Source organism: Perognathus longimembris, chromosome 6 (genome assembly GCF_023159225.1).
Source record: "Perognathus longimembris pacificus isolate PPM17 chromosome 6, ASM2315922v1, whole genome shotgun sequence".
NCBI lineage: Eukaryota > Metazoa > Chordata > Mammalia > Rodentia > Heteromyidae > Perognathus > Perognathus longimembris.
The window spans coordinates 11797409-11820151 of NC_063166.1; the positions used below are offsets into that span (position 1 = coordinate 11797409).

The window sequence follows — 22743 nt, forward strand, 5'->3', positions numbered from 1 at the left end:
TCTTCTTGCTCAAGGCTAGCACTCTGCCACTTGAGCCACAGCGCCACTTCTGGCCGTTTTCTGTATATGTGGTGCTGGGGAATCGAACCCAGGGCATCATGTATACAAGGCAAGCACTCTTGTCACTAGGCCATATCCCCAGCCTCTTCGGTGGAACTTTGACAAATGATTTTTTTAATAGATTAAAAAGAAAGGATGAAGTAGCTTATCTCACAGCATAAAATGTACAGAAGGAAACGGGACCCATTGTACCTAAGTTTGTCCCTTCAACCTTCTGCTACCACCTTTGTCCATAGTAGAACATCCCTGTAGCTGGGCACTGGTGGTTCACACCTGTAATCATAGCTACTCAGGAGGCTGAGATCTGAGGATCTCAGTTTGAAGCCAGCCTGGGCAGGAACGCATGTGAAACTCGTCTCTAATTAATCACAGAAAAAGCCTGAAGTGGCACAGTGGCTCAAGAGTGGTAGAGCACTAGTCTTGAGCAAAAAGGAGTTCAGGGACAGGGCTCAGGGCCCAGAGGTTGAGCCCCAGCACTGGAAAAAAAAATCCCTGCAGATCCTAATTTGTTGGCTGATCCCTCTCGCATCTGGGGAAAAATCTCAAGTCCTGAGAATTGGTGAGGAACATATTTTGCTATCAAAGATCATTTTCAGCAGCTTGTGTGCTGTTCCCCAACGAAAACCGTATTACTATATATGAGGTATATATACATATGATATATATATATATGAACTGATCAATTATCATTTAAAAAGTTGATCTCATGGAGTTCTGAAGAGCTGTGAATCTCTTTTTTTCCCCAAGTTCACACATGAATTTTTCATCATTTTTAAACATTTCGTAGAGACTATAATGCTGTCTCTTATCTCCAACCAACCAGCCAGAAGCTGGAAGCTAAGAGGTGGCTCAAGTAGTAGAGTGCCAGCATTGGGCAAAAAAAGCTAAGCAAGCGCCTTGTTGCGCGTCTTTTCCACTGCTCACCTTCTGTGCCCGTGCTTGGCTGGGCCAGCTTCTCAGAGCACCCAGCCCAGGAGCCTCATCGCCCTGCGATGGCCCCGGTGTGGTCGCCAAGCAGCGGATCCAAGAAACGCAGCAAGAACATCACCCAGCAGGGCAACCTCGCCATGACCTGGAGGAGGGCCCCGGAAGAGAAGGCCTCCTCAGTGGGCCCTTGGCTGTAGGGTGCTCTTCCTCCTCGGAGGCCGGGCCGCTTTCCAGATTATTCAAAGTATCAGGATGGGCAGGGGAAGTGACAGACTTAAGAGGCGTCCATGCTCCTGAGAATTTCAGCCTGAACTCATTCCTGACCTTTGACTTCTCTGCTAAGAACCACTCAGGAAAGCATCCTGCCTCAGAGGGCTTTCCTGCCCCCCTTCCTGTGTCATTCCAGGGTTCCTCGTCCATACTGCAGTGCCTTGCACAAGCACCACACATACAAAGTGATACAATTTGATTATTAAGCTCCAGTAGTGGACCCTACTTATTCAGCCAGTAAAGAGTACTTTTGATGTGGTTATTAAAATAGTAGTGTACTGTATGGATGGTTGGATTGAGTCTGTGTAAAAGGGTCTAGATTTTAACTCGTGTAAATGCAATTACCTTAGTTAAAAATTTGGAATCTTGGGGCTGGGGATATAGCCTAGTGGCAAGAGTGCCTGCCTCGGATACACGAGGCCCTAGGTTCGATTCCCCAGCACCACATATACAGAAAACGGCCAGAAGCGGCGCTGTGGCTCAAGTGGCAGAGTGCTAGCCTTGAGCGGGAAGAAGCCAGGGACAGTGCTCAGGCCCTGAGTCCAAGGCCCAGGACTGGCCAAAAAAAAAAAAAAAAAAAAAAAAATTTGGAATCTTAGGTCTTTATATAGCTAGGCACTTTATTACTCTCTTAAATTGAAAGCACACGCCATTATAGGGTCATGTGACTGTCCTGTAATAAGGTGCTGATAAGTGAAGAAATTATAGTGAGCCTAGTGTTAGCATAACCGTTATCACCAGAGATTCTTTTAAAGCTGTAACTGCATAATATGCACAGAGATGCCTGGGGCCCCTCCTGATGATATGGTTTCTGTTGCACTGCCTGGATTTTGCATGAGTGAGCGGAGTAGCCTAAAATCTCATTTAAAACCAACCAAATACGCATTTTGTGACTTTACCAGTACGGCAGTTTTGCAAAAAGCTGTGATGGTGGAGTGAAGCCAGGGAAGGTTTATGTCCCATTGCTTTTACCAGAACTGCATGAATAATCCAGAAGATTTAGTATGCTGGACAAGAGCACAGGGAAAGGGGCTCCAAAAGGCGTATCCTGGCAGGACTTCATGGAGTTCAGTGTGCCACAGACATCTGAGCACTTTTAATTAAAAAAAGAAAAGGCATATCAGCTGAGAAGTTATCCTTGGTGTTTCGAAGTTTTTACTGGATTTATGATTGAAATGCTCTTAGGGTACTAGATACAGCAGACTATAAAGTGGCATTTAGGATTACATGCCTTTACTGATAAGGATTGGGTCTTTGATCTTCCTTTGTATGTTTGCAGAGGTTATGATTTATCAAACTTTAGTAATAATAAAGGTGCAGGTGGTAGGCGGGTTTGGGGTTCTCTAGTAACACTGACCCTTTGCGGCATGTGGCCCAATGCCTGGTCAGTGTCTGTGTCAGCGGATCTGAAGACTGCTGGCCACTTTGCTAATTGCCTCAGAAGCCCCTAAAATAAGCTGTCTGAAGAGGAAGAGAAGAGGGGCTGGGAATATGGCCTAGTTGCAAGAGTACTGGCCTCGAATACATGAAGACCTGGGTTCGATTTCCCAGCACCACATATATAGAAAACGGCCAGAAGTGGCGCTGTGGCTCAAGTGGCAGAGTGCTAGCCTTGAGCAAAAAGAAGCCAGGGACAGTGCTCAGGCCCTGAGTACAAGGCCCAGGACTGGCAAAAAAAAAAAAAAAAAAAAAAAAGGAGGAAGAGAAGGGAATTGCTACCTAGTATACACACATTGCAAAGTCACAGGGACTTCCTGGACCCTCGGCTACAGAGGAGTAAGAAGAGCAGTGGTTGAGGATGTGGAGAGCTCAGCTGTTCCAACTGTAATGCCCAGCTGGCCCTCAGCCCACAGGTTCTAAGTGAAGTGTGGTTTCTGCCCTTCCCCGCCCGTGGCCCCCCTCCCCCCAACCCCCGTGCATCAGCCCCGTACTTGTTCCCTCTTTGAAACAAATCTTTAATTCTGTTTTACTGCAACTTTACTTTTGGAAGTAATAATAAAGGTGCAGGTGGTAGGCGGGTTTGGGGTTCTCTAGTAACACTGACCCTTTGCGGCATGTGGAAGCAAAGAGGGCAAGGCTCTAAGTTCAAACCCCAGTAACCTACACACACACACACACACACACACACACACACACACAAATTATATACACACACATGCCTTTTACAATTCTAAAATCAGGAATAAGATGAACTGAAAAAAAAGTCTTAGCTGGAAGCCAGAAGACACTTGCTCCTCAAGCTTGTTTACAGTTCTAGGATAAGCTACTGAGAGAGGAAAAGATAGTAGGCAGAACAGTTTCATTTAGGATTTTAATAATAATAATAATAAAAAACAATACAAAATCCAAACATTGCATTTTACAAGTTCAGATACATATTTTTCCCCAAGTGCAAAATACTCTAGGAACTGCATCATTTGTTGTTTACTCTTGATTGTGTAAGGAGATGCTTGCTATATTGGCAGCAGTGGAGGGCAGATATAAAGACAGGGTTGTTGTTTTTTTTTGAGATTTTTTTTCTGTGTTAGAAAATAAGCCTTCCACAAAATGATTCTTCTCTGAAACTTCAGTTCAACTTGCACAGTAGAGCAAAGTTCTGTACCATCTTGATGGGCTAATAACAGAACCGGGCTTCTGTTTCCTCTCATAATATTTTTTCCTACAGGATTCTTAATCAAATAGTGTGGCCCAAGGTCAGGGTATACTACCTTCATGGAGGGTCAAGTTTAAAGGTGTTGTTTCCTTCCTCTCTTTCTTGTGCTAAAGAGAAACAGACAGCTTGGCATTTTCTGCCTCTGGTCGGTCCATACTGTCTTGTTCCCTTAGTTTGAGACTGTCAGAATGTAGTTATGCAAACGTTTGAATGCTCTATAATGTTCTTTTTGACATATTGAGATAATGACCTCATAATCTATTCCAGAGTTACCTCAAACATGCATATGGAGAACACTTCTCAGATTAACAAAAAAGAAGAAAGAAAAACATTTCATTATAGGGCCAAAGATCAGAATTATATTACTGAAATTTCACCAACAAATCTGCATTTCCATCACCACAAATTGACCGAATCTTGGGAGGAATCTGAGCAGTCAGTTCCGTGTCCAGCCTTTGGGGATCTCTAGGCCTGGGGCGGGCGGCGCAAGTCTGGGCTCTGGACAGTTTTCTCCCTACTGAGAATCCCCTAAGGTTTAGGGGTGCGCCTGGCCTGACCATGCAGAGGGAGAGGTGGAGAAGTACAGACATCACAGTGCTTCAGAGGATATAAGTGCCTTTCCAAAACACTTGGATCACTTTCTAAGTCACTTGGCACTTGGAGTTCTCATGGAAATAGCTTTCCATGGCCGGACTCAGATCAGGACCATTTTTGTACTAAAACAAAGGAGGGCCCATAGTTCCATGACCCCACAAGCACCCCATCCTGCAGGAAGGGCCCTGGATTAGCTCATGAAGGATTCCTATTTACACCGTCTTCCCACTCCCCTCGCTTACCAGTGGAAATATCTTTCTCATCTGTCTGTGAAGCCTAGAGAGTCCCTGAGTGTTGACTCCTTATTCAGTCCACGTGTCCCCTAGTCTGATGCCCAGGACCAGTTTCCTCTTTAGGTTCAGCAGCAGCTAAGCCTGGATTCTTAATGCCCAACTTGGATCACCTAATTAAACTTAGTGGACAAGACCAAATATTCATCTACTCATCTAGATCTGTCTTGCCATCAGTTAAGAACCTAGTAATCTACCCTTTCCACAAGCCATGACATAAATGACTAAAGAATATATACTTTATGTGTATGTACGGTAGGGTAGGGGAAAAGAGGGAGAAAGGAGAAGCCAAACCCTAAAAGTATAAATTGGGACTCAGCCTCACTGTTTGGCTTTCCAAGAGAGATGCAAAATGGTAGGGAGAGAGGAACCAAAGTGAAATGCTTCTAATAGAGAATTAGGATGGTCAAATTTGATTCCGTTTTCACGGTGCTTCATGGAAAGTGTGGTCATCCATACTAAATGACCATTTCCCCAGCTTGGATGTAGCCATTTAACATCTTTGCAATGGTGACCAGGAGAGACAAAGACAGAAGTCCATTCCCAACCAACATGTCAAGAAGTGGAACTCTGCCATTGGCTGCCCACTGCTAAGGCCTATGTTCTTGCAGGTGAATGCTACTGATTGGGGGTGGGGTGGGATGGGGGACTCCAGACATAAGTTGAATTCAGGGTAGAATATGCAGGATCTAAGTTTGGGCATTGACTTGATCCTTCTTCCTTCAAGAAACAGGCTTGAAGTCAACTCTCAAGTGGGAAGTGACAAGTGTCAGGCAGAGCACTGGCTTCGTGCCAGGGGAACTACCCTGTTCCTAATTACTACAGCTTTGTCTGGCCTTGGGAACCCGAGTTGGCTTGTCCCTGGGCATTTGGCCTGGTCCTCTTCCATGAGCATACCGGGGAAATCATGATAAAAGCAGGACTACGTGAGGTTTCCCCTACTTGCAATAGAGTCACTGACCAATCCCACCTGCCCGTACAATCACAAGGGTCATGCTGAAGTCATGGAGTGGCATAGGGAAGCAGGATTGGTTTAGCACACAGTCCCTTTCTTTTCGGTTCCATCAGGTCCCCAGAAGACTGTCCTCTGAGCCCCAGGTTGGCCCAGCAGAGGGCCCTAGCACAGTGGGCGGCCACTGGTGGGGCAGAGATGCTCCAGCACTCAAGGTTCATGAGATTCAAAATGGATACTCTTCCATTCCGATCACACTCTTCTTTCTTGGGCAGCTATAAATAGGGTTGTTCTAAGAAGGAAAAAGAAACAAAAACAACAAAAACAAAAATAAAACCAGAACACAAAAACCCTCCCTCCTCTAGACAACACAGAAAGGGTCAAAATGATTGCACTTATTACATGTGGACAGGGTGGGCAGGAGGCTCGCCAAGTGCACGCCTGCTCGTCTTGCTGCCCACTGCCCAAGGCCAGAGGTAGGCAGCTCCAGGCCGGCTGCAGAGAGGGGTCTTCTTTGGGGGAACCCACAGGCCACCTGGAGCTACAAGGGGAAGACAACTGTGGGGCAAGGTCCAGGCTGGGGCCAGGCAGCAGCCAGGTTTCTTTAAGGACAACATTGAGCAAGGGGAGTGGGGCTCCCCTAGGGAGCACGAGGCTGGGATGAGGGCAGGGCTGGGCCGGGGAAGACAAGTTAGAAAAGCTACGAGCGTCGTCGGAGGCTGGCTTCCAAGTGTTCTGTAGATCTTTCTTCCTTCCTTCCTCTCTTTCTTTCTTTCTTTCTTTCTTTCTTTCTTTCTTTCTTTCTTTCTTTCTTTCTTTCTTCCCTTCCTTCTTTTTTCTTTCCTTCTTTCTTTCACTTTTCTTCTTTGGGGCAATGATTTAGAAACCTGCTTTCTGTCCGGCAGAGCTGTAGCCTTGCTCTCTAGAGCCGTGGCAGGGCACGGGTGTGCATGGTAATGTCCTGCAAGTCCTCGTTCAGCTAGTGTCCACCAGCCCAGGGGTGTGTGGACCATTTGTAAACCCTTATGGAGTAGATCCCAGGCAGACAGACATGCAGCAGAGCAAAGTGAGGAGCTGTATGGACAAGAAAGCCAGCTGTGTGGGCAGCCCAGGGCTCAAAATCTGTGCCCTGCAGCCCGGGGCTGGCATTAAGCCAGTTGAGTTAAAGGCTTCTTTGGCAAAAACCCTGGGAAACACAGTAGGAGAGGTTCTGCCTCCTGACTGGCAAGGCACAACCCTTTATGGCAAGAAGTCCTTCTTACCCATCCCCATTCCCTAGAAGACCAGTGGGGGAGGAGGAAGACAAAGGGAGACAGAGAGAGAGAGAGAGAGAGAGAGAGAGAGGGAGGGAGGAAGAGGGAGGAAGGGAGGGAGGGAGGGAGGGAGGGAGGGAGGGAGGGAGAGAGAAGGAAGTGAGGCACAGAAAGGGAGGAGTGCCTGGTCTGTGTAGTGATAGTTCCTCCAAAGAGAGGAGAGAGTTCCTTGTCTAAGGTTGGGGGCTGCCGGCGCTGAGGGCTGAGGAGTCGGGGGACTCCAAAACCTGAGTCCTTGGGCTGCGGGCACTATTTGTAGGGCCTCAGGAAGCTGGAAACTTTGGACCGGAGCAGCTTGATGAAGGATTTTGGCAACATCTCCTTGTGTTTCTCTGTGTACTTGAAGTAGTTCTGGGGGTGGGCCAACACCTCGAAGAAGGCCTTGATGAGCTTCTTGTCCTGCAGAGGAGCGTCAGCTCAGTGTCACAGGTGGGAAACGGGAGCACCAGCCTCCACCCAGCAGCCCCTCTCCATGTCTCTGGGCACGGCACACTCCAAAGCCATACAGAGGGGAGCTCCGGACTGCCAGCCCCACCCTCTGCCCTTTGAATCCCAATGGCAGCTCCAGCCTTCTACTGCTCAAGCCCCCAATCTGTGGAGCCATCCTTGACTCTTCTTTCTCGCCCACAACCACAAGGAATCTGTTGATTCTAGAGTCATAATATACGCAGAGTCTGGCCTCTGTTGGCCACCCTGGGCCAAGCTGTCATCATGTCTCACTGGGACCATTGCCAGTCTCCTTGCTCTCATAGACTGTACTCCCCGCCAAAGCCAGAGTGACTCTTGAAAGAGATGGTTCACTCTTTTCCTGCTTCAAACACTTTTCTGTTCTCTCTCCTGCTCCATCCCTCCATCCCTTTCTTTCCCTCCTCCCCTCGCTTCTCTCCTTTTTAATTTTTTTTTTTCCCAAGTCAAGGTCCTGCTACTGGTCCAGGCTGGTCTTGAAGTCCTGGGTTTACTTTATCTTGACACTTCAGCCTCCCAAGTAGCTGGGACTATAGGCATGTGCTTTCACAACTAGATAACATTTATTTATTTATTTATTTAGAGTGGGGGAGTGGTATGAGGGCTTGAACTTGAAGTCTAGGCACTATCCCTGAGCTCCTTTGCTCAAAACTAATGTGAGCCACACAGCACTTCTGGCTTTTTGTGGGTAAATGGAATAAGAGTCTGATAAACTTTCCTGCTAGGCTGGCTTTGAATATCATGATCCTTAGATCTCAGCCTCCTGAATAGCTAGGATTACAGGTGTGAGCCACTGGCACCTGGCTCTCTCTCTCTCTCTCTCTCTCTCTCTCTCTCTCTCGCTAGTCCTGGGGTTTGAACCCTGGTCCTGAGCGCTGTCTCTAAGCCCTTTGTGCTCAAGGCTAGTGTTCTACCACTTAAGCCACAGCACCACTTTCACCTTTTTCTGAGTAGATTATTGGAGATAGAGTCTCATGGACTTTCCTGCCCAGGCTGCCTTTGAACCATGATCCTCAGATCTCAGCTTCCTAAGTAGCTAGGATTACCGTTATGAGCCACCGGCACCCAACGATTCTTTATTTTCACTTTTACTCCCCGGTGCTGAGAATTGAGTCTCTTCACTACCTCCTTCATGTTACCACTGAGTTATAGCGTCAGCCCCTATGATTTCTTTTATAACTCAGAGTAAAAGCTAAGTCCCTTGTGTGGCAAGTTGGAGGACTTGTGCCTTTTAGTCTCCTCTCTATTCTTTCTTGCCCTGAAGGGCCATCCTGGCCTTCTTGAGGTTCTTAAACTCTTCCCATGGTCCTTTGCTTGGAATATTCCTCCCTGATTCCTCTTGACTTCACTCAGGTCTTTTCTTTTTCTTTTTTGCCAGTCCTGGGACTTGAACTCAGGGAGCTGGGCACTGTCCCTGAGCTTCTTTTGCTCAGGGCTAGCACTCTGCCACTTGAGCCACAGTGCCACTTCTGGCTTTTTCTGCTATGTGATACTCAGGAACCGAACCCAGGGCATGCATGCTAGGCAAGCACTCTACCACTAGGCCACATTCCCAGCCCTTCAACTCAGGTCTTTTCTTTATGGTCTCTCTTGACCTCCTGCCCACGACATGCCCAGAGGCATGGAGAGCAGGCCAGGTTTCAAGTTCCTCGCACTGCATTCCTGCACCAGGAGGCTGGGTATCGGACTGCACTTCTTCACAAACATGACACATATGGCCTTTGGTTTCACACCAGTCTGTGTTGCCCAGGATGGTTTTGAACTCCTGGACTTAAGTGATTCTCCCTTCTCTGTCTCCTGAGTAGCTGGGATCGCAGGTTTGCATCACTGCACCCAGATTCATTTAATTTGAAATAATGATCCAGGTACTTAAGTGTTTGCAAAGTACTGATGATATTACATTCTTTGATGTCTTTAAGTTCCAAGTGATTTTTGTTATCACATTTTTATTTTGATAACATTGCTATTAGTAAGAAAGATAACTCTCATGTAGCAATAATCGACAAAGAATAACTATAAAATTAAGATTGTAGTTTTGCTAGGTGTAGGTGGCTCATGTCTGTGATCCTAGCTACTCAGGAGGCTAAGATCTGGGTTTCACAGTTCAAAGCCAGTCTGGCAGGAACGTCCATGAAACTCTTATAGCCAATAAACTACCAAAAGGCTGAATGTAGAGCTGTGGCTCAAGTGGTAGAGCACTAGCCTTGAACAAAAAAGCATAGGGGACAGTGCCCAGGCCCCAGAACTGGCACACGCATGCACACACACACACACACACACACACGAAGAAGATTCCTCTTGGCACTTTGCGTGTTGCCCGAGCATTGCTACCGCATTGTTAATATTAACATCACCGTCACGGTGAACATTTACTTGCCTTTAAGATCTCTTGGTGGTTTTCAGAGGCATAGAGCCGGCCATCCCGCACAATGTCTTCTACCAGCTGCTCATAGTCCTCTGCAAAGGCACCATGGTTGTGGGAGCTCTACCTGCTCCCCTACTCCCCTCCTGAGACCCCAAGCCACCCCTTCTACTCCCAACTCCCCTCTCCAGCCCCCCCGCTCACCGTCATAGGTCACGTAGGGGATCTGGAAGCCGCGGGCGCTGTTGGCCTCACTGGTCTTGAAGTTGATCCAGAGCTTCCGGGAGCGGGCAGTGAAGGCGATGGGCCGCTCATAGGTCTGGCAGGTCTCGTACGTGGTGATGGAGGATGGGGAGGCTGGCAAGGGAAACAGCCCATCAGCAGAGCAGCAGGCCAGGCAACCCGAGCCCTGCTGTAGATGGGGTGAAATCTCCACCCAAATATGTACATAGACCCCCAGACACCACCACCTCCCCCCCACCCCCCACAACCCCTCTCCCATTGCCTCCTGGGCTCCTTCCACTGCTGATAGCCAAGTACTCACACCGTGTATGAATTCTGACACTTAAATGAGCAGAATTGGCCATGGAGCTAGGATTAGAAAGTCACACACGGACTGCTTTGGGTTGCGGTGCTGGCTTTCCTCCCTCCTCTCTCCACCGAACCCGGCCATTCATTCCCTCGTGCCCTTGTGCCCTGAGTCTCTCCCTAAAGCATCCCTCACTATCTCTCTCCCACGAGTCCCTGATTTTGCGGCCCCAGCTCTTCCTGTACCAAACTCACTCTCTCCCAACCAGATTCCGACTGCCCTTCCCTGGCCCAGCTCTGCAGCCACCCACAGTTCTTTCTCATGACGAGGACGTCCCCACACTCGTCCTCGGATGGCAGGAAGATCTCGGGTACCACGATAAGGATCTTGCGCTTGGGTGGGGGGTTGATGTTCCAGATGCACTCCACGCCAGCTGGGTAGTTGCCCGGGTAGTTGGGAGACTCGATATAGCCAGTGAACTCACCTAGCTCCCCACCACACAGGCGATCTGCAGCCAAGCCCGGGTGGATAGGGCAAGAAAGAGAAGGGAAGTCAGTGGGGGAATTAGATGGAGGAAAGGGGAGTACTGAAGTGGAGGACAGACACGTGGGTGGCCGCTATCCCAGTTTGTCATCTACTCTACACCTTCTGAGCTCACCTTCCCACTTGCCCCGTTAAGTACCCGTTCCTTCCACTTTATGCCTCTCTTCCTCCCTGTTACCCACCTCCAGGGAGATTAGGCGACAAGGCTCAATCTAGCGACTGACCTAGAGAGCGAGTACGTTGGGGAGAGAGGTGGGGCTTTTATGCCCAGCCACCTACCAGCCCTGTTTCCTGTTGGTTTGCCACTCCCCCTTTCTTTCCATGCCCCTAGCTCCCAGCTCCCTACCCCCTGTTCCACAGTGTGGCCTGCCACGTACTCTTGCACTGGGCCACGCTGGTAGATCCATCAAAGTCAGTGCTTGTATTTCCCGGACAGCGAGTGCAGAAGTTCTGACGGAAGTCTGGCTGGTAGGAGCCCATGGGACATCGGATACACCGGTGGATGCTGGTGTTGTAGTAGTGCCCAGGGGAGCACTGGACTGCAGGCAAGGGGGATGGCAGGAGATGAGCCGGAGGGCGGGGCGGAGCTCCGGGACATGCCACAGGCAGGATGTCAAGATGGCTCAGCAAGTAAATTAAAGACTCCCAAGTCTCCCACCCCCAGATTCCAACCTTTCCCAGGCTTGTCAGAATTTAAGCTCAGGAAATGGAGCTTTCTAAAGTGGCTGGCCCCATGCCAATCCTTTCCTTTTAGATACTGAACATGATGCCCGATGTATTTAGGAACTCACTTGTATGTAGGGGTCCCCCCAAAGCAGAGGAGACAGTGGCTGCTAAGGTGGGGCTTTTTTTTTTTTTTTTCATGGCAGTCCTAAGGCTTGAACTCAGGGCCTGGGTGCTGTCCCTGAGCTTCTTTTGTCCAAAGCTAGCCTTCTATCACTTGAATCATATCTCTACTCCTAGCTTTTTGGTAGTTTGTTGGAGATAAGTCTCATGTCCTTTGCTGCCCCAGCTGGCTTAGAACTGCAATCTTCAGATCTCAGCCTCCCAAGTAGCTAGGATTATAAGTAGGAGCCACTAGCACTCGGCTGCTAAGTACTTTTATCCCCAGGCTTGGCCTGAGGAATGGCCGCAATGGCTTCTGAGAGCTGACTGGTGTGCTTGCCTGGGCCGCTGGGCCCTTCGAGGTCTGGAGCTGAAGGTGGGATAACATTGTGAGGATTGGGATAGGTATTTTTTTGGGGGGGGGGGGCGGCAATGTACTATGATTGCATGGTGGTGCCAGGGACCTCAAGAATGTTTGATAGCAGCTGGGCTCAGGGAGTCCCCTAGTGGGGTGACCAACCCCACTCACCTTTGGTGTCACAGTCTTGGAAGGAGACAGCCCCCTCATGCTTGGTGGTGAGGCCTCCCCCACACGGGAAGCACAGAGTCCGTCCTGCTTCAGGTTGGTAGGTGCCCCTTGAGCATGGCTGGCAGGGCTTGAACCCGTCCGCAGAGTGTTGGCCAGGTGGGCACTGACCTGTAATGAAACCAAGGGCCCAGCTCTGATGGGGGTGGTCCCGAGTCACCCCCATGGGTTCACCCAGTCTCGAGGGCCAGAGCGTACAAACAGGATGTCACCTAGGTGAGTGGCCTGGAGCCTGGGCCTGCCCTGTGGGAAACCCCGTGCCCGTGGGCGCCCCGGTGCCCGCCCTCGCCCACTCTGTATGGTTTGTTCCCCTGGCACCTGCACACGTGGTGATGTTGGTGGCTCCAAGAGGCCCGTGGGCATCACTCCCAGGGCAAAGGTCGCAGGAGAGCTGCCCTTCTCTCTCCTGGAAGGTGCCCGCCGGGCATGGCACACACTGCTCCGTCTGGCCGTGGTAATACGTTCCCTGCGGGCAGCTGACTGAGGGAGAGTCGGCCGCGCTAGCCACCCACCCCCCCACTTTCCACCCCCCAGGCCTATGCGACTCCCCTTCCCGCTCCCTCAGATTGGGGAGATTTCCTCTTGTTAGGGAACAAGCAGAGTCTTGCTTTGAGAATCAGGTCAAGTCTATGCGCTGGCCCCTGCCTGGCATCTGTAGTGTTCGGCCTGGGACCAAGGAAGGGAGGACGAGGGGCAGAGGGGGTCGTGGCTGCCCCGCAATTTAAGAAATGTACTCGAGGCCACGAAGGAAGGGTCCAGGCCCCTACTCGGGGACCTCCCCACTCCCCTGCTCCTCAGCAAGCTGCCTTACCACACTTGGCCCCAGCACGGTGCTGCCCGGGCCTGCAGGTCTCCGCCGGCTCTGCGCGCTCTCCAGCCGCCGGGCCGGGCTTGTGGGCTAGCTCGTAGTCAAGGCCTGCCAGGCGCAGCAGGAAGCGGTCCTGGTTGATGGATTTTCTGAGCATCTTCAGGGACCCCTTCAGCCGCCGTTCCATCCGCTGGCGGAGGCAGGGCAACCCACAGCTGGCTGGCGGTGGGTCATGGAAAGAAAGACCGGCGTGAGCAGGTGGGCGGGGCAGCAGAGGTGGAAACTCAAAGGGGCATGGTAAGAGGGCCAGGGTCTACACAGGTCTTCCCCTAGGGGAGGCCTGGCCTTTCCTTTGGCCACTGAGGCCTGTGGTTAGCCCCTCTCCGCGGCAGCCCTCCACTCCCGTTCTACCTGTGGTTTCTTCAGCTCTCACTTCCGCCTCCAGTTCCAGGGTGAGCCGGGTGACCTCCTTGCCTGGAGGGGTCCGGGCCCTCCGGCCCTTGCCCTTCCGAGAGGAGTCACACTTGAGATGGATGAAGGTGACCTGGCACTCGGCACAGGGGGCGCCACCTGGGGGAGGGGCCTCGTGAGCCTCCGCATCTGGGTCCCCCACCCTCCCCACCAGGCACAGGGGAAGTTCTTCCTTGAAGCCTGCACGTTCCCAGCTCAACCCTGACAGGCCTCCCCAGACCTCCCCAGACCTCTGAATGCAAACTTGTGGGGTCCCTTTCGTCTGGGATGTTAGCTGGACTACAACTGCCTCTTCTACCCTGTGCGCAGTTCCTGATGCTGGGGGTGGGGTGGTTTCTAGATGAGATCTTACTAAGCAGAGGGGCCTGGGGGGTGGAGGGTTTGGTAGCTGGACAGCCCGTCGGGGAGAGGGTCTCAGACCTGGCCCTGGGGCTCTGCCGGCTTCCTCAGCTTTGCCTTTGTTTCGCAGGTGTAAACGGCACTTGGCGTCCTTGATCTTGAAGGAGGCCCGTTGCTTAACTGACAGGGCTGCAGCCTCTAGAGGGATGGTAGAAGCTCAGTGTGATGGTGCGGGGGGGGGGGGCTGGGAGGAGGGCTTCTGTGGAGGTGTTGCAAAGCTGGGCACTAAACCAGACGCGTGGCTGGAAGGTGAGATGAGGGCGTTAGAGGCAGCGAGGCCGCAGAACCGGAGCAGCGCCAGGGATGAGGCAGGGCGGAGAGACGAGTGGAGAGGGAGGGGTGGGCGGAGGAGGGTCAGAGCGGCTCGGTGCTCCTGCTCACCATGGCAGTGGCTGGAACTGGTGCTGTTCCCAGGGTGGCTGGCTCGGGCCGGGGCAGCCTTGGGACTCGGGGTACCACAACTCACTGTGAAGCCATTCTCGGACTCTGAGGAAAGGGGCCAATCACAACCTTGCTCTGCCCCTGAGCTCCCGATGGCAGGAGGGATCTCAGGGGAGCAGAGGCGCTGCCACTTTCTTCCTTCCGCTTCACTCCCCCCCTCCGGCCCCTCCTCCCATGTACCTGGCAAAAACCGGGCCCGGGAGGGGCAGGTCAGGGCACAGGTGTCCTTCTTGCCGGACCGATTGCAGCTGAGCATGGCTTTCGAGGCTCCAGGGCTTCCCTGACACTTCACTGGCTCTAGGAGGGGGAGAGAGGCCTGACGGGGGGGTGGCACGCATCCCCTTCCCACCCTCTCCCTCAGTTAGTTGATGGATCTGGTGGAGGGGGATCAGCTACGTGAAGCACTACAGTTACACCCACGGAGACTGATGAAGGGATCATTCGCTAGAAACACAGCAGCACGTGTTAACACAGATAATTACATTCTTCAACCATTTCCCCCAACTCCATAGCCCAGCCTGGTACTCGGCTCCCGCTCCTGACACGTCAGTGCCACATCCTGCCAGCAGAGGGCGCGGCGCACCTGTACAATCTTTGCCATTCCAGTGTAGGCGGCCCTGGCCGGCTGGACAGGTACACTGGTAGCTGCCAGGGGTGTTGATGCAACCAAAGCGGCAGCCTCCCTGGTTGATGCTGCATTCATCCACATCTGGGGGAAGGGATAGGAAGACGGACAATCAACTGTGGAGGTCGGGGAGCGGAAGGCAGGGTGTCGGCAGGGAATCAGGACCTCCGGTTGGAGTTCCAGGCATCCTTGGTTATGCAAGGTAAGTACATTCTAAAGATTCCCCTAAAGTTAACCATACTGTATACTACACATATAAAATTCCGTTAAGAGGGCAAATCTCATGTTAAATATTCTTTTTTAACATTCCTTTTGGACAACATCATCCCGTCTCTCACACTCAAAAAGATTCTTTCTGTTGTTGTTGGTTGTGGGGCTTAAACTCAGAGCCTGGGTGCTGTCCTTGAGCTTTTGTGCTAAAGGCTAGTTAGTGCTCTACCTCTTTGAGCCACAGTACCACTTCTGGTTTTTGAGGGTTAATTGGAAATAACAGCCTCGTGGACTTTCCTGCCCAGGCTGGCTTCGAACTGTGATCCTCTAGATATCAGCCTCCTGAGTAGCTAGGAGTACAGACGTGAGCCACTGGGGCCCAATTTGAAATATTCTTACAATTAAAAAAAATATTCTCCGTGTTTTTACCCCTGATGTCATTGTAACAGATTTTGGTGCCCTGGTTATTGTATATACATTTATCGGAACTAGGGAAGGGAAGGGGAACATCAACATGGAGAGATCAAGGATGAAAGGAGAACCAATGCAACACCAATACTTAGAAGACAATACGCTGTAAACCAACTGTACAACCCCGGGGCGGGGGAGGGGGTTGGGGAGGGAGGGAGGTGGAAGAAAAACGAGGGAGGAGGTAACAAGTTTGATAAGAAATGTACTCACTGCCTTACGTATGAAACCATAACCCCTCTGTATATCACTTTGACAATAAGTAATTAATTAATTTAAAAACTAAACGAGTTTTGTGGCCTGAGAGGAACTCAAACCTCCTCCCCTTATCTCTGTCCTCAGCCAAAGGACTCACTGACCAACCTTTTCAAGTCTCCCACTCCTACTTACTGGTGGGGCTGGTTGTGATCTGAGGATGGGGAGTCTGGGGTCAGTGATGGGGGTAGGAGGCAGGAAGTTTGGAGACAGGATGCTCATGCTGATCTTCAAGGCTGCCTGAACCCCTTCCGTTTCATCGTGGCGATACAACCGGGGACTACCCACAGCCGCAAAGCCAATCCACACACAGGGTGAGGAGGTGAGGAAGGCTAAGGTGACAAGGGTTAGGGGTGCAAGCTTGTTGGCTTACCACCGCAGTGGGTGACGCCATAGAGCAGGTAGCCACGATGGCAGAGACACTGGAAGCTTCCTGGAGTGTTGACACACATGTGGTCACAGGTTCGGTCAAAGGAGCACTCATCTATATCTGCAAGGGACAGGATGTAAGCTACTGAAGCTGTTTTGGGGCAATGGACCCATGCCTAGGCGAAGGATCCCTGGAATCGACTCTGCCCACTCAGGACCCGAACACAGATGGGTGACTGAACAGTGCCAACCCATGCCCATTCTGTCCTTGGATCTGTGTGGTTGGGCAGGCCAACGATACTGACTGGGGAGAAATCCATCCCCCAGTGGAAGGGTACCATCTGCAATCTACAGCAGACACTACCTCTCGAGACTCGAAACACCGAGTTTCTCAGCCTCTGGATGACTTGAAGCTGTTCTAGGAACCTCTCCCAGGCCTTTCGCGGTGGCCCAAGTCTGCTTACCCTGGCAGTTCCTCTCATTGATGAGAAGCTTATAGCCCTTCTTGCAGCTGCATTCGAAGCTGCCCACTGTGTTGCGGCAAAGGTGGTCGCAGCCCCCATTGTTCAGTCGGCACTCGTCAATGTCTGGGGGAGCAGGGAGGAAGAGGATAGAAGGAAGTTGATAGATCCTTTCCTCTTAGGGACAAGGACAAGCAAGGAGGGTCCTGGCCCCCCCCCTCCTGACCCTCTGCCACTCTCCTGCCTCTGGGTTGCCCCTGTTCAGGGGAATTAGTAACGCCCTTCCTTCGGGGTGGGTGGGTCCAGGAGCCAGACCGAAGGCCAGCAGGCCAGTGTGCAGTATGAACAGGTGGGCATTTGACTTACAGGGCAGACCACGCCCCATGCTCTCCAGCTGATGACTATGCCCAGGAAGGCTTGGGGTGGCGGGGAGAGTCCTCTCCTGACTCCTTCCTGTCCCCTACCCTTGTCCCAAGGGCCCCCTCAAGAATGCTGAGTAGGGGCCCAGGAGAGGCGGAGAGTCCAGAGGACTCACTGTCAAGGGGCAGCCTTCAGGGAGGAGGAGCCGGGCACGGGGCCAGGCAGGGAGGACTTCCAGGAGAGCCGGTAAGGCTGGGCAGCTGGTGGGGGAGGCAGGGGCCAGGCAGGGGGCTGGACGGGGAGAAGTCTGGAGAGACTCAGGTCTGAGGCAGCTTTCAGCACTAGAGAGGGAAGAGTGGGGGGAGTGAGCGGCTTCCTTCCTGAGGTCAAGTTCCTGGAGCTGGTGGCAGACAGGACCCAGGCTACTCACCCCTCCTGGAGGGGAGGGGCGGGAGGGCAGCCTTCCAGGTCACTCCTGGCATACCTGTCAACAGTCCTTCCCCCCTGCAGGAAACCTCACTCCTCCTAGGGCTGGCTGACCTGCTGCCCCAGCCCTCCCCTCCTCCCACAGCCGCGGGGCCAAAGGATACCAAGAAGGAGCCCCTGCTCCTTGTGACTAGGGGACAAGCCCCATGAATCATTATTTCCAATATGGCTACCCTCTCTTTTTCTCCTCCCTGCCCTCCATCTGCCCCCAGACCTCATTGATGGAAAGGAGTGGAATGGACAAAGTGGTACTGTCACAACAAATACACAAGCCAGGCACCAAGCTCTCCCCTGAGGACTCTGTACATACAAGACTCATTACAGCACAGTGAGGTAAGCCCTGTGAGGAAACTGAGGCACAACGCCATGGTGTGAGTGGCGCAGGGTCACAGCACCAGGAAGAGGCAGGGCCAGGATCTGAACCCGGTAGCCATGCTCCTGAGTGTGGTGCCATCCTCCCTGAGCCTGGACAGCCTTTATGAAGGGAGGTCATTTCCCGGAGCCCACTGGGAAGGTCTGAGGAAGGTGGGCTAAGGTTACAGAGGTCACCGGTGGCCCACGCCGGTAATCCTAGCAACTCAGGAGGCTGAGATCTGAGGATTGGGGTTTGAAGCCAGCCTGGGCAGGAAAATCCATGGAACTCTTATTTCCAATTAACCACCAGAAAACTGGAAGTAGAGTTGTGACTCAAAGCGGTAGAGCGCTAGCCTTGAGCAGAAAAGTTCAGGGACAGCGCCCAGGCCCTGAGTTCAAACCCCATGCCTGACCCCACCCCCTCACACACACACACACACACACAAAAGGTTCCAGGGCTCAAGTATCCTTCAGGCACATGTGGGACTAACATGCATGATATATTCATTAACTAAGAAGGGTGGAACAGCCCTCCACCTCCACCCAGAGAGCTAGGAAGGAGTGTAGAGAAAGAGAAATGAGAGGAGGGGCAGAAGGCCCCTTTGGGCCCCATGAACTAGGGTGGGAGGTGGAGACAGGAGACCCCCCCTTAGTCTTGTCTCTCTATGGGGGTTGAGGAGGTGTGGTTCCATGCCCAGTGACCCCATCTCTGGAGCCAGCTTTAGCCCCTGAGCAGTGGTGTTTGTGCTCGGGTTCCCACACAGCCCTCACCTTTGCAGGTCTTCCTGTCTGGCTGCAGCATGAAGCCCACCGGGCAGCTACAGTGGACGCCCGTGGCTGCATCGTGGCACTTACTGTCGCAGCCTCCATTGTTGACAGCACAGGTCTCTGTGGAGGAGAGAGGTAGAGGGTGGGACGGGGGTTGCTCTAGAAGAATCTGAGGCTCAAGTAGTGGAGGCCACAGGAGCCCGAGGAAAGGGCGCTGCGGCCAACCCTGTGCTGCTGCAGCAGCAGGAAGCTAAGCCCCCCCCCCCCCCGCGCCAGCCCCCAACCCCAGTGCAGCCAAGCAGCCCGCTGCCCTGCCCCCTGCTTGATTGGAACAAGGTGGACAGCAGTGCGGCAGGTACAAGCCAGGGCTGTCAGGCAGGAATGTGCTGAGGGCGGGGGAGGGGGAAGCAGGGAGCCATGGGAGCTGAGGGAGGGGCTTCTGGTCACCAGGGAACAGAGGGGATGGGCAGGGGTGTCCTCCTCCCTGGTCCCGCCGGCTCTCCCCGTATAGCTGGGGTCATGGAGAGACACGCTTCCCGTGGGTGGGTTGGGCAGAGGGAGTTTGGAGATTGCTAAGACAGTTGAAGGACGCTCATCTCTCCATCTCCCCTCGCCTTCTGGTCCAGCTATCTTAAGAAAGATCCCCACTCTGGGGCTGACCTCCCAGCCTGGAGGAGAAGGCAAATACTAGGCTGTCCACCCTGAGCTCCTCCCAGCCCTCCTGTTAGAAGCTGGCTACCTGCTTGTGTTCCCTTCCTATGGGGAGAAAATGCACAGGGGAGGGGAGAGGCCAAAGGAGAAGAATCCAGACCAGGAAAGGTAGGAAGAGCAAGACCAAAGCAAGATGAAACCGGCTCACGTCAGCGAGGTCTCTGCTGATACTCCCCCCTTGGCTACTGCGTTTCCCTTAGTATGCAGAATGCCCCTCTCCCTACTTGCTGAACTCAGAGCCAGAGAAAAGCAGGTGTAACAGCAGCCAGGAAAGGAAAAAAAAAAAAAAACCATCCACTTCAACAGAGTGCAAGACCCTGACATGGGGAAGGGGGCACTGTGACCCCATCATGGGGGCGCCTAGAATTCTCCCATTCGACACCCCAAGGCCTCCCAAGGGAGGCCAGGATAGCGGCTGCCAGAAACAGGAAATGATTGAGAAGTTCTGGACTCTCAGCGCCCCCTCCCCATCACCACTGGGGACAGCGTCACCATTGGGGACAGCGGTGCCTCGCACTGTGGGTCCCAGGCCGCATGCTCTCCCCATCCTCCTCCCCTTAGTCTCTCCAGAGGTTGTCAAGACCACAAGGAACCCGAGTTCAGCTCCCCCCCCCCCCCCCCGCCCACTCTCCCTGACGTAAGAGCCTGGAGAGCAGGGAGAGCAGGGCTGAGGCTGGACAGGGCCGCGGGGTGAGGCAGCTCATCCTGGGTGCTCCTGATCACAGACGGGAAAGCCACCCGCGGACCCTGCTTCGAGTGGACCGGCCGTCACTAGATGCCGCACGCTGGGTCTGCCTGAACTCAAATGCCACCCTGGTAGCCGCGAGGGGGGTGGAGAACCGTGGGCGATGCTGAGATGGTGAATTCACGTAGGGACCCAAGAAAGATGGCCCTGGGAGGGGTTGGCGTCCCATGCTATCACCCTTGTCTCAAGGGCACAGTGGGCGTGGCGAGGAAGAGGGAGCTGGCCGGGTCTTTGTCTGTGTGGTGGCATCAAGTAGGACAAGATGGCTAGGAAGAGCCCGGGGCATCAGAAGGTGGTGTACGATGAGGAGGGAGCAGAAGAGGAAGGAGCAGGAGAGGAGGAAGGTAGGAACAACACGAAGGCTCCCGGGCCAGCTGGTAGGGCGGTGAGTTTCCTGTCACCGGATAGGCCCAGTGCTGCTCAGGCTGCCAGTGGGGGGGGGGGGGGGGCGGCTCTGCTGGCAGACAGGCTCAGTGGGGCTGGGCTCGAACGTGCATGCGGTTAGTGGGAGCCCCCGCGGTTAGCCCTTCCCCTAGCAAGCCAGTGAGAGCAAGCGGAGGGAGAGCAGACATATTTACCATTAGAAACGGCCTGAGGGGGGGTGTGCTGCTCTAGCCGCCTTTCCCCTGTTTGACATTGTAAAAAAGCTGTTTAGATGCTGGGCAGGTGCCTCTCCTCCCCGAGGCCTCCTCCACCCTGCAGCCCCACATCCCTGGCCCTGCACGGGGAGCCCTGGGACCCTCACAGCACTCCCATTCCTGCCTGGGGTCCCTAGAGAAGCCACGCTTCTGCCAGGTGACTGAAAACCTGAGAAACTGAATCTCAGAGACAGGCAACTGTGGGCCCAACACCACACAACCTGCCAAGGGCAAAGCTGGCCAGCAAGGCAAGTCTTATGAACAGCCAAATCTCAAAGGGTGCCAGCTTTTCCACTCACGACACTCCCCGCTCAGCCTCCTCCCCGCTAATGAGGAGAGAATTCTCCTAGGCCTGGACAATGGAGCTCTTCTACCAAGGCTGGTGAGGAAGACCAGATGTAGGGCAAGTGAACCGCATGCTCTCAGAGCCAAGGAAGAAGCAGGAAAGGACACAGCACTAAGTCCCCGTGCAGCCTCACTCGCCACGGAGGGCCTAGTGGGTCTCAGAGTAGAGGTCAAGCTTAATTAGGGTGTTTTCACAGGCAGCCATCCATGTCTGAACAGAAAGCAACCAGAGAGGAATCCAAGCCTCTGACCTATGGGCCTTGAGCTCTGTCCGGACACACACAGCTTTTCTTTGGGAATGATCACATGTAGTTTCGTTTCCTTCCTTCCTCTCTTTCTTTTTCTTGGTACTGGTCCTGGGGCTTACACTCAGGGCCTGGGCACTGTCCTTGAGCTCTCTTATTTTTTTGCTAGCACTCTACCACTTAAACCATGTAGATAAAAGTCTCATGGACTTTCCCGCCTGGACTGGCTTTTCCAACCATGATCCTCAGACCTCAGCCTCCTGAATAGCTAGGATTACAGGCGCAAGCCACCACTGTCTGACTCCTTTGCTTTTTATTACAGGAGAGAATTTTTTAATTAGGGAAGACAAAGTCTTTCTATGTAGCCCAGGCTGTCCTCAAACTCCAAACTCTCGATTCTCCTACGTTAGCCTCCCAAGTGCTAGGACTAGAGGCCTGACTACCACTCCAGCTGCATGCATTTTTTTTGGGGAGGGTGGTGGTGAGACTCTGAGGACATCGAATTGTCCAGGGGGTTGTGGGAACTTGAAAGCAGAATTAGACCTATAAGAATGAAAGGAGCCAAAACAACCAGACCAGCCCAGAGAAGACAACATGAAGATCTAAACGTGCTTTAAGGTCTCTGAGGAGTGGAGAGGGAAGGTGTGAAGGAAGTTTCTCAATAACAGAAGCACTTGAGAAGGGTGTGTGCGTGTCTACGTAGCAGGTGCCTAAGGGGACCTTGCAAGAATACCATCTGTCCCCTGTCCTTGTGTCTTCAGTGAAAGTGACGGATCTCTAAAGTGTGGGGGGGGGGGGGGGAGGGGGGGTTGGTTCTTAAGCCAAATGCCACATCTCTGACACACAGGAATTCCAAGAGGATTGTGCCCACTGTTCTCTTCTCCCAGCCTGTTGAAGCCCACCAGATGGATGGCCCTCCTTGTACACCTGTGCCCACAGAGCGAGTGTACCCCTGCCTGGATCAAGATCCCAACCTCACCCCCAGCCAAAGATCCAGCCTCTCCTCAGCACCAAAGGCCTAAAGACGAGGGAATTGGGAACTAACTTGAAGGAGCTCATGGAGGGGAGCTAGTGGGATATGTGAGTTAAGGCCCAGGAATTGAGGGATGGAAGGCTAGAGTAGGCGAGGCAGTGGGCGGGCTACAGGGGGAGTTGAAGGTGAAGGGAGAAGGCAATGGGGTGGAGCAGGGAAGTGAGGAGGGAAAGAAAAGAGAA

At 52.8% G+C, this 22743-nt stretch overlaps 1 protein-coding gene across 3 annotated transcripts in view; it reads right to left on the bottom strand.

Annotated features, from left to right (window-relative positions):
* Positions 1-3552: 3552 nt before the first annotated feature.
* Positions 3553-22743, bottom strand: part of Scube3 (signal peptide, CUB domain and EGF like domain containing 3) — a 37275-nt gene continuing 18084 nt past the window's right edge. Inside the window, exons 7-23 of one of the 3 annotated variants that reach the window (XM_048347905.1) lie at positions 20879-20926; positions 18848-18964; positions 16880-17002; positions 16420-16536; positions 15072-15197; positions 14669-14785; positions 14429-14533; positions 14069-14185; positions 13589-13747; positions 13181-13396; positions 12688-12849; positions 12313-12480; positions 11336-11497; positions 10726-10923; positions 10091-10243; positions 9902-9981; positions 3553-7458 (exon numbers count right to left, since the gene is read on the bottom strand). In XM_048347905.1, coding sequence (XP_048203862.1) covers positions 7309-7458; positions 9902-9981; positions 10091-10243; positions 10726-10923; positions 11336-11497; positions 12313-12480; positions 12688-12849; positions 13181-13396; positions 13589-13747; positions 14069-14185; positions 14429-14533; positions 14669-14785; positions 15072-15197; positions 16420-16536; positions 16880-17002; positions 18848-18964; positions 20879-20926 — 2318 coding nt within the window. In that variant the 3' untranslated portion in view covers positions 3553-7308. Of the gene's footprint in view, positions 7459-9901; positions 9982-10090; positions 10244-10725; positions 10924-11304; positions 11498-12312; positions 12481-12687; positions 12850-13180; positions 13397-13588; positions 13748-14068; positions 14186-14428; positions 14534-14668; positions 14786-15071; positions 15198-16419; positions 16537-16879; positions 17003-18847; positions 18965-20878; positions 20927-22743 lie in introns of those variants that run through there. The other 2 variants (XM_048347906.1, XM_048347907.1) reach the window with 2 other exon arrangements.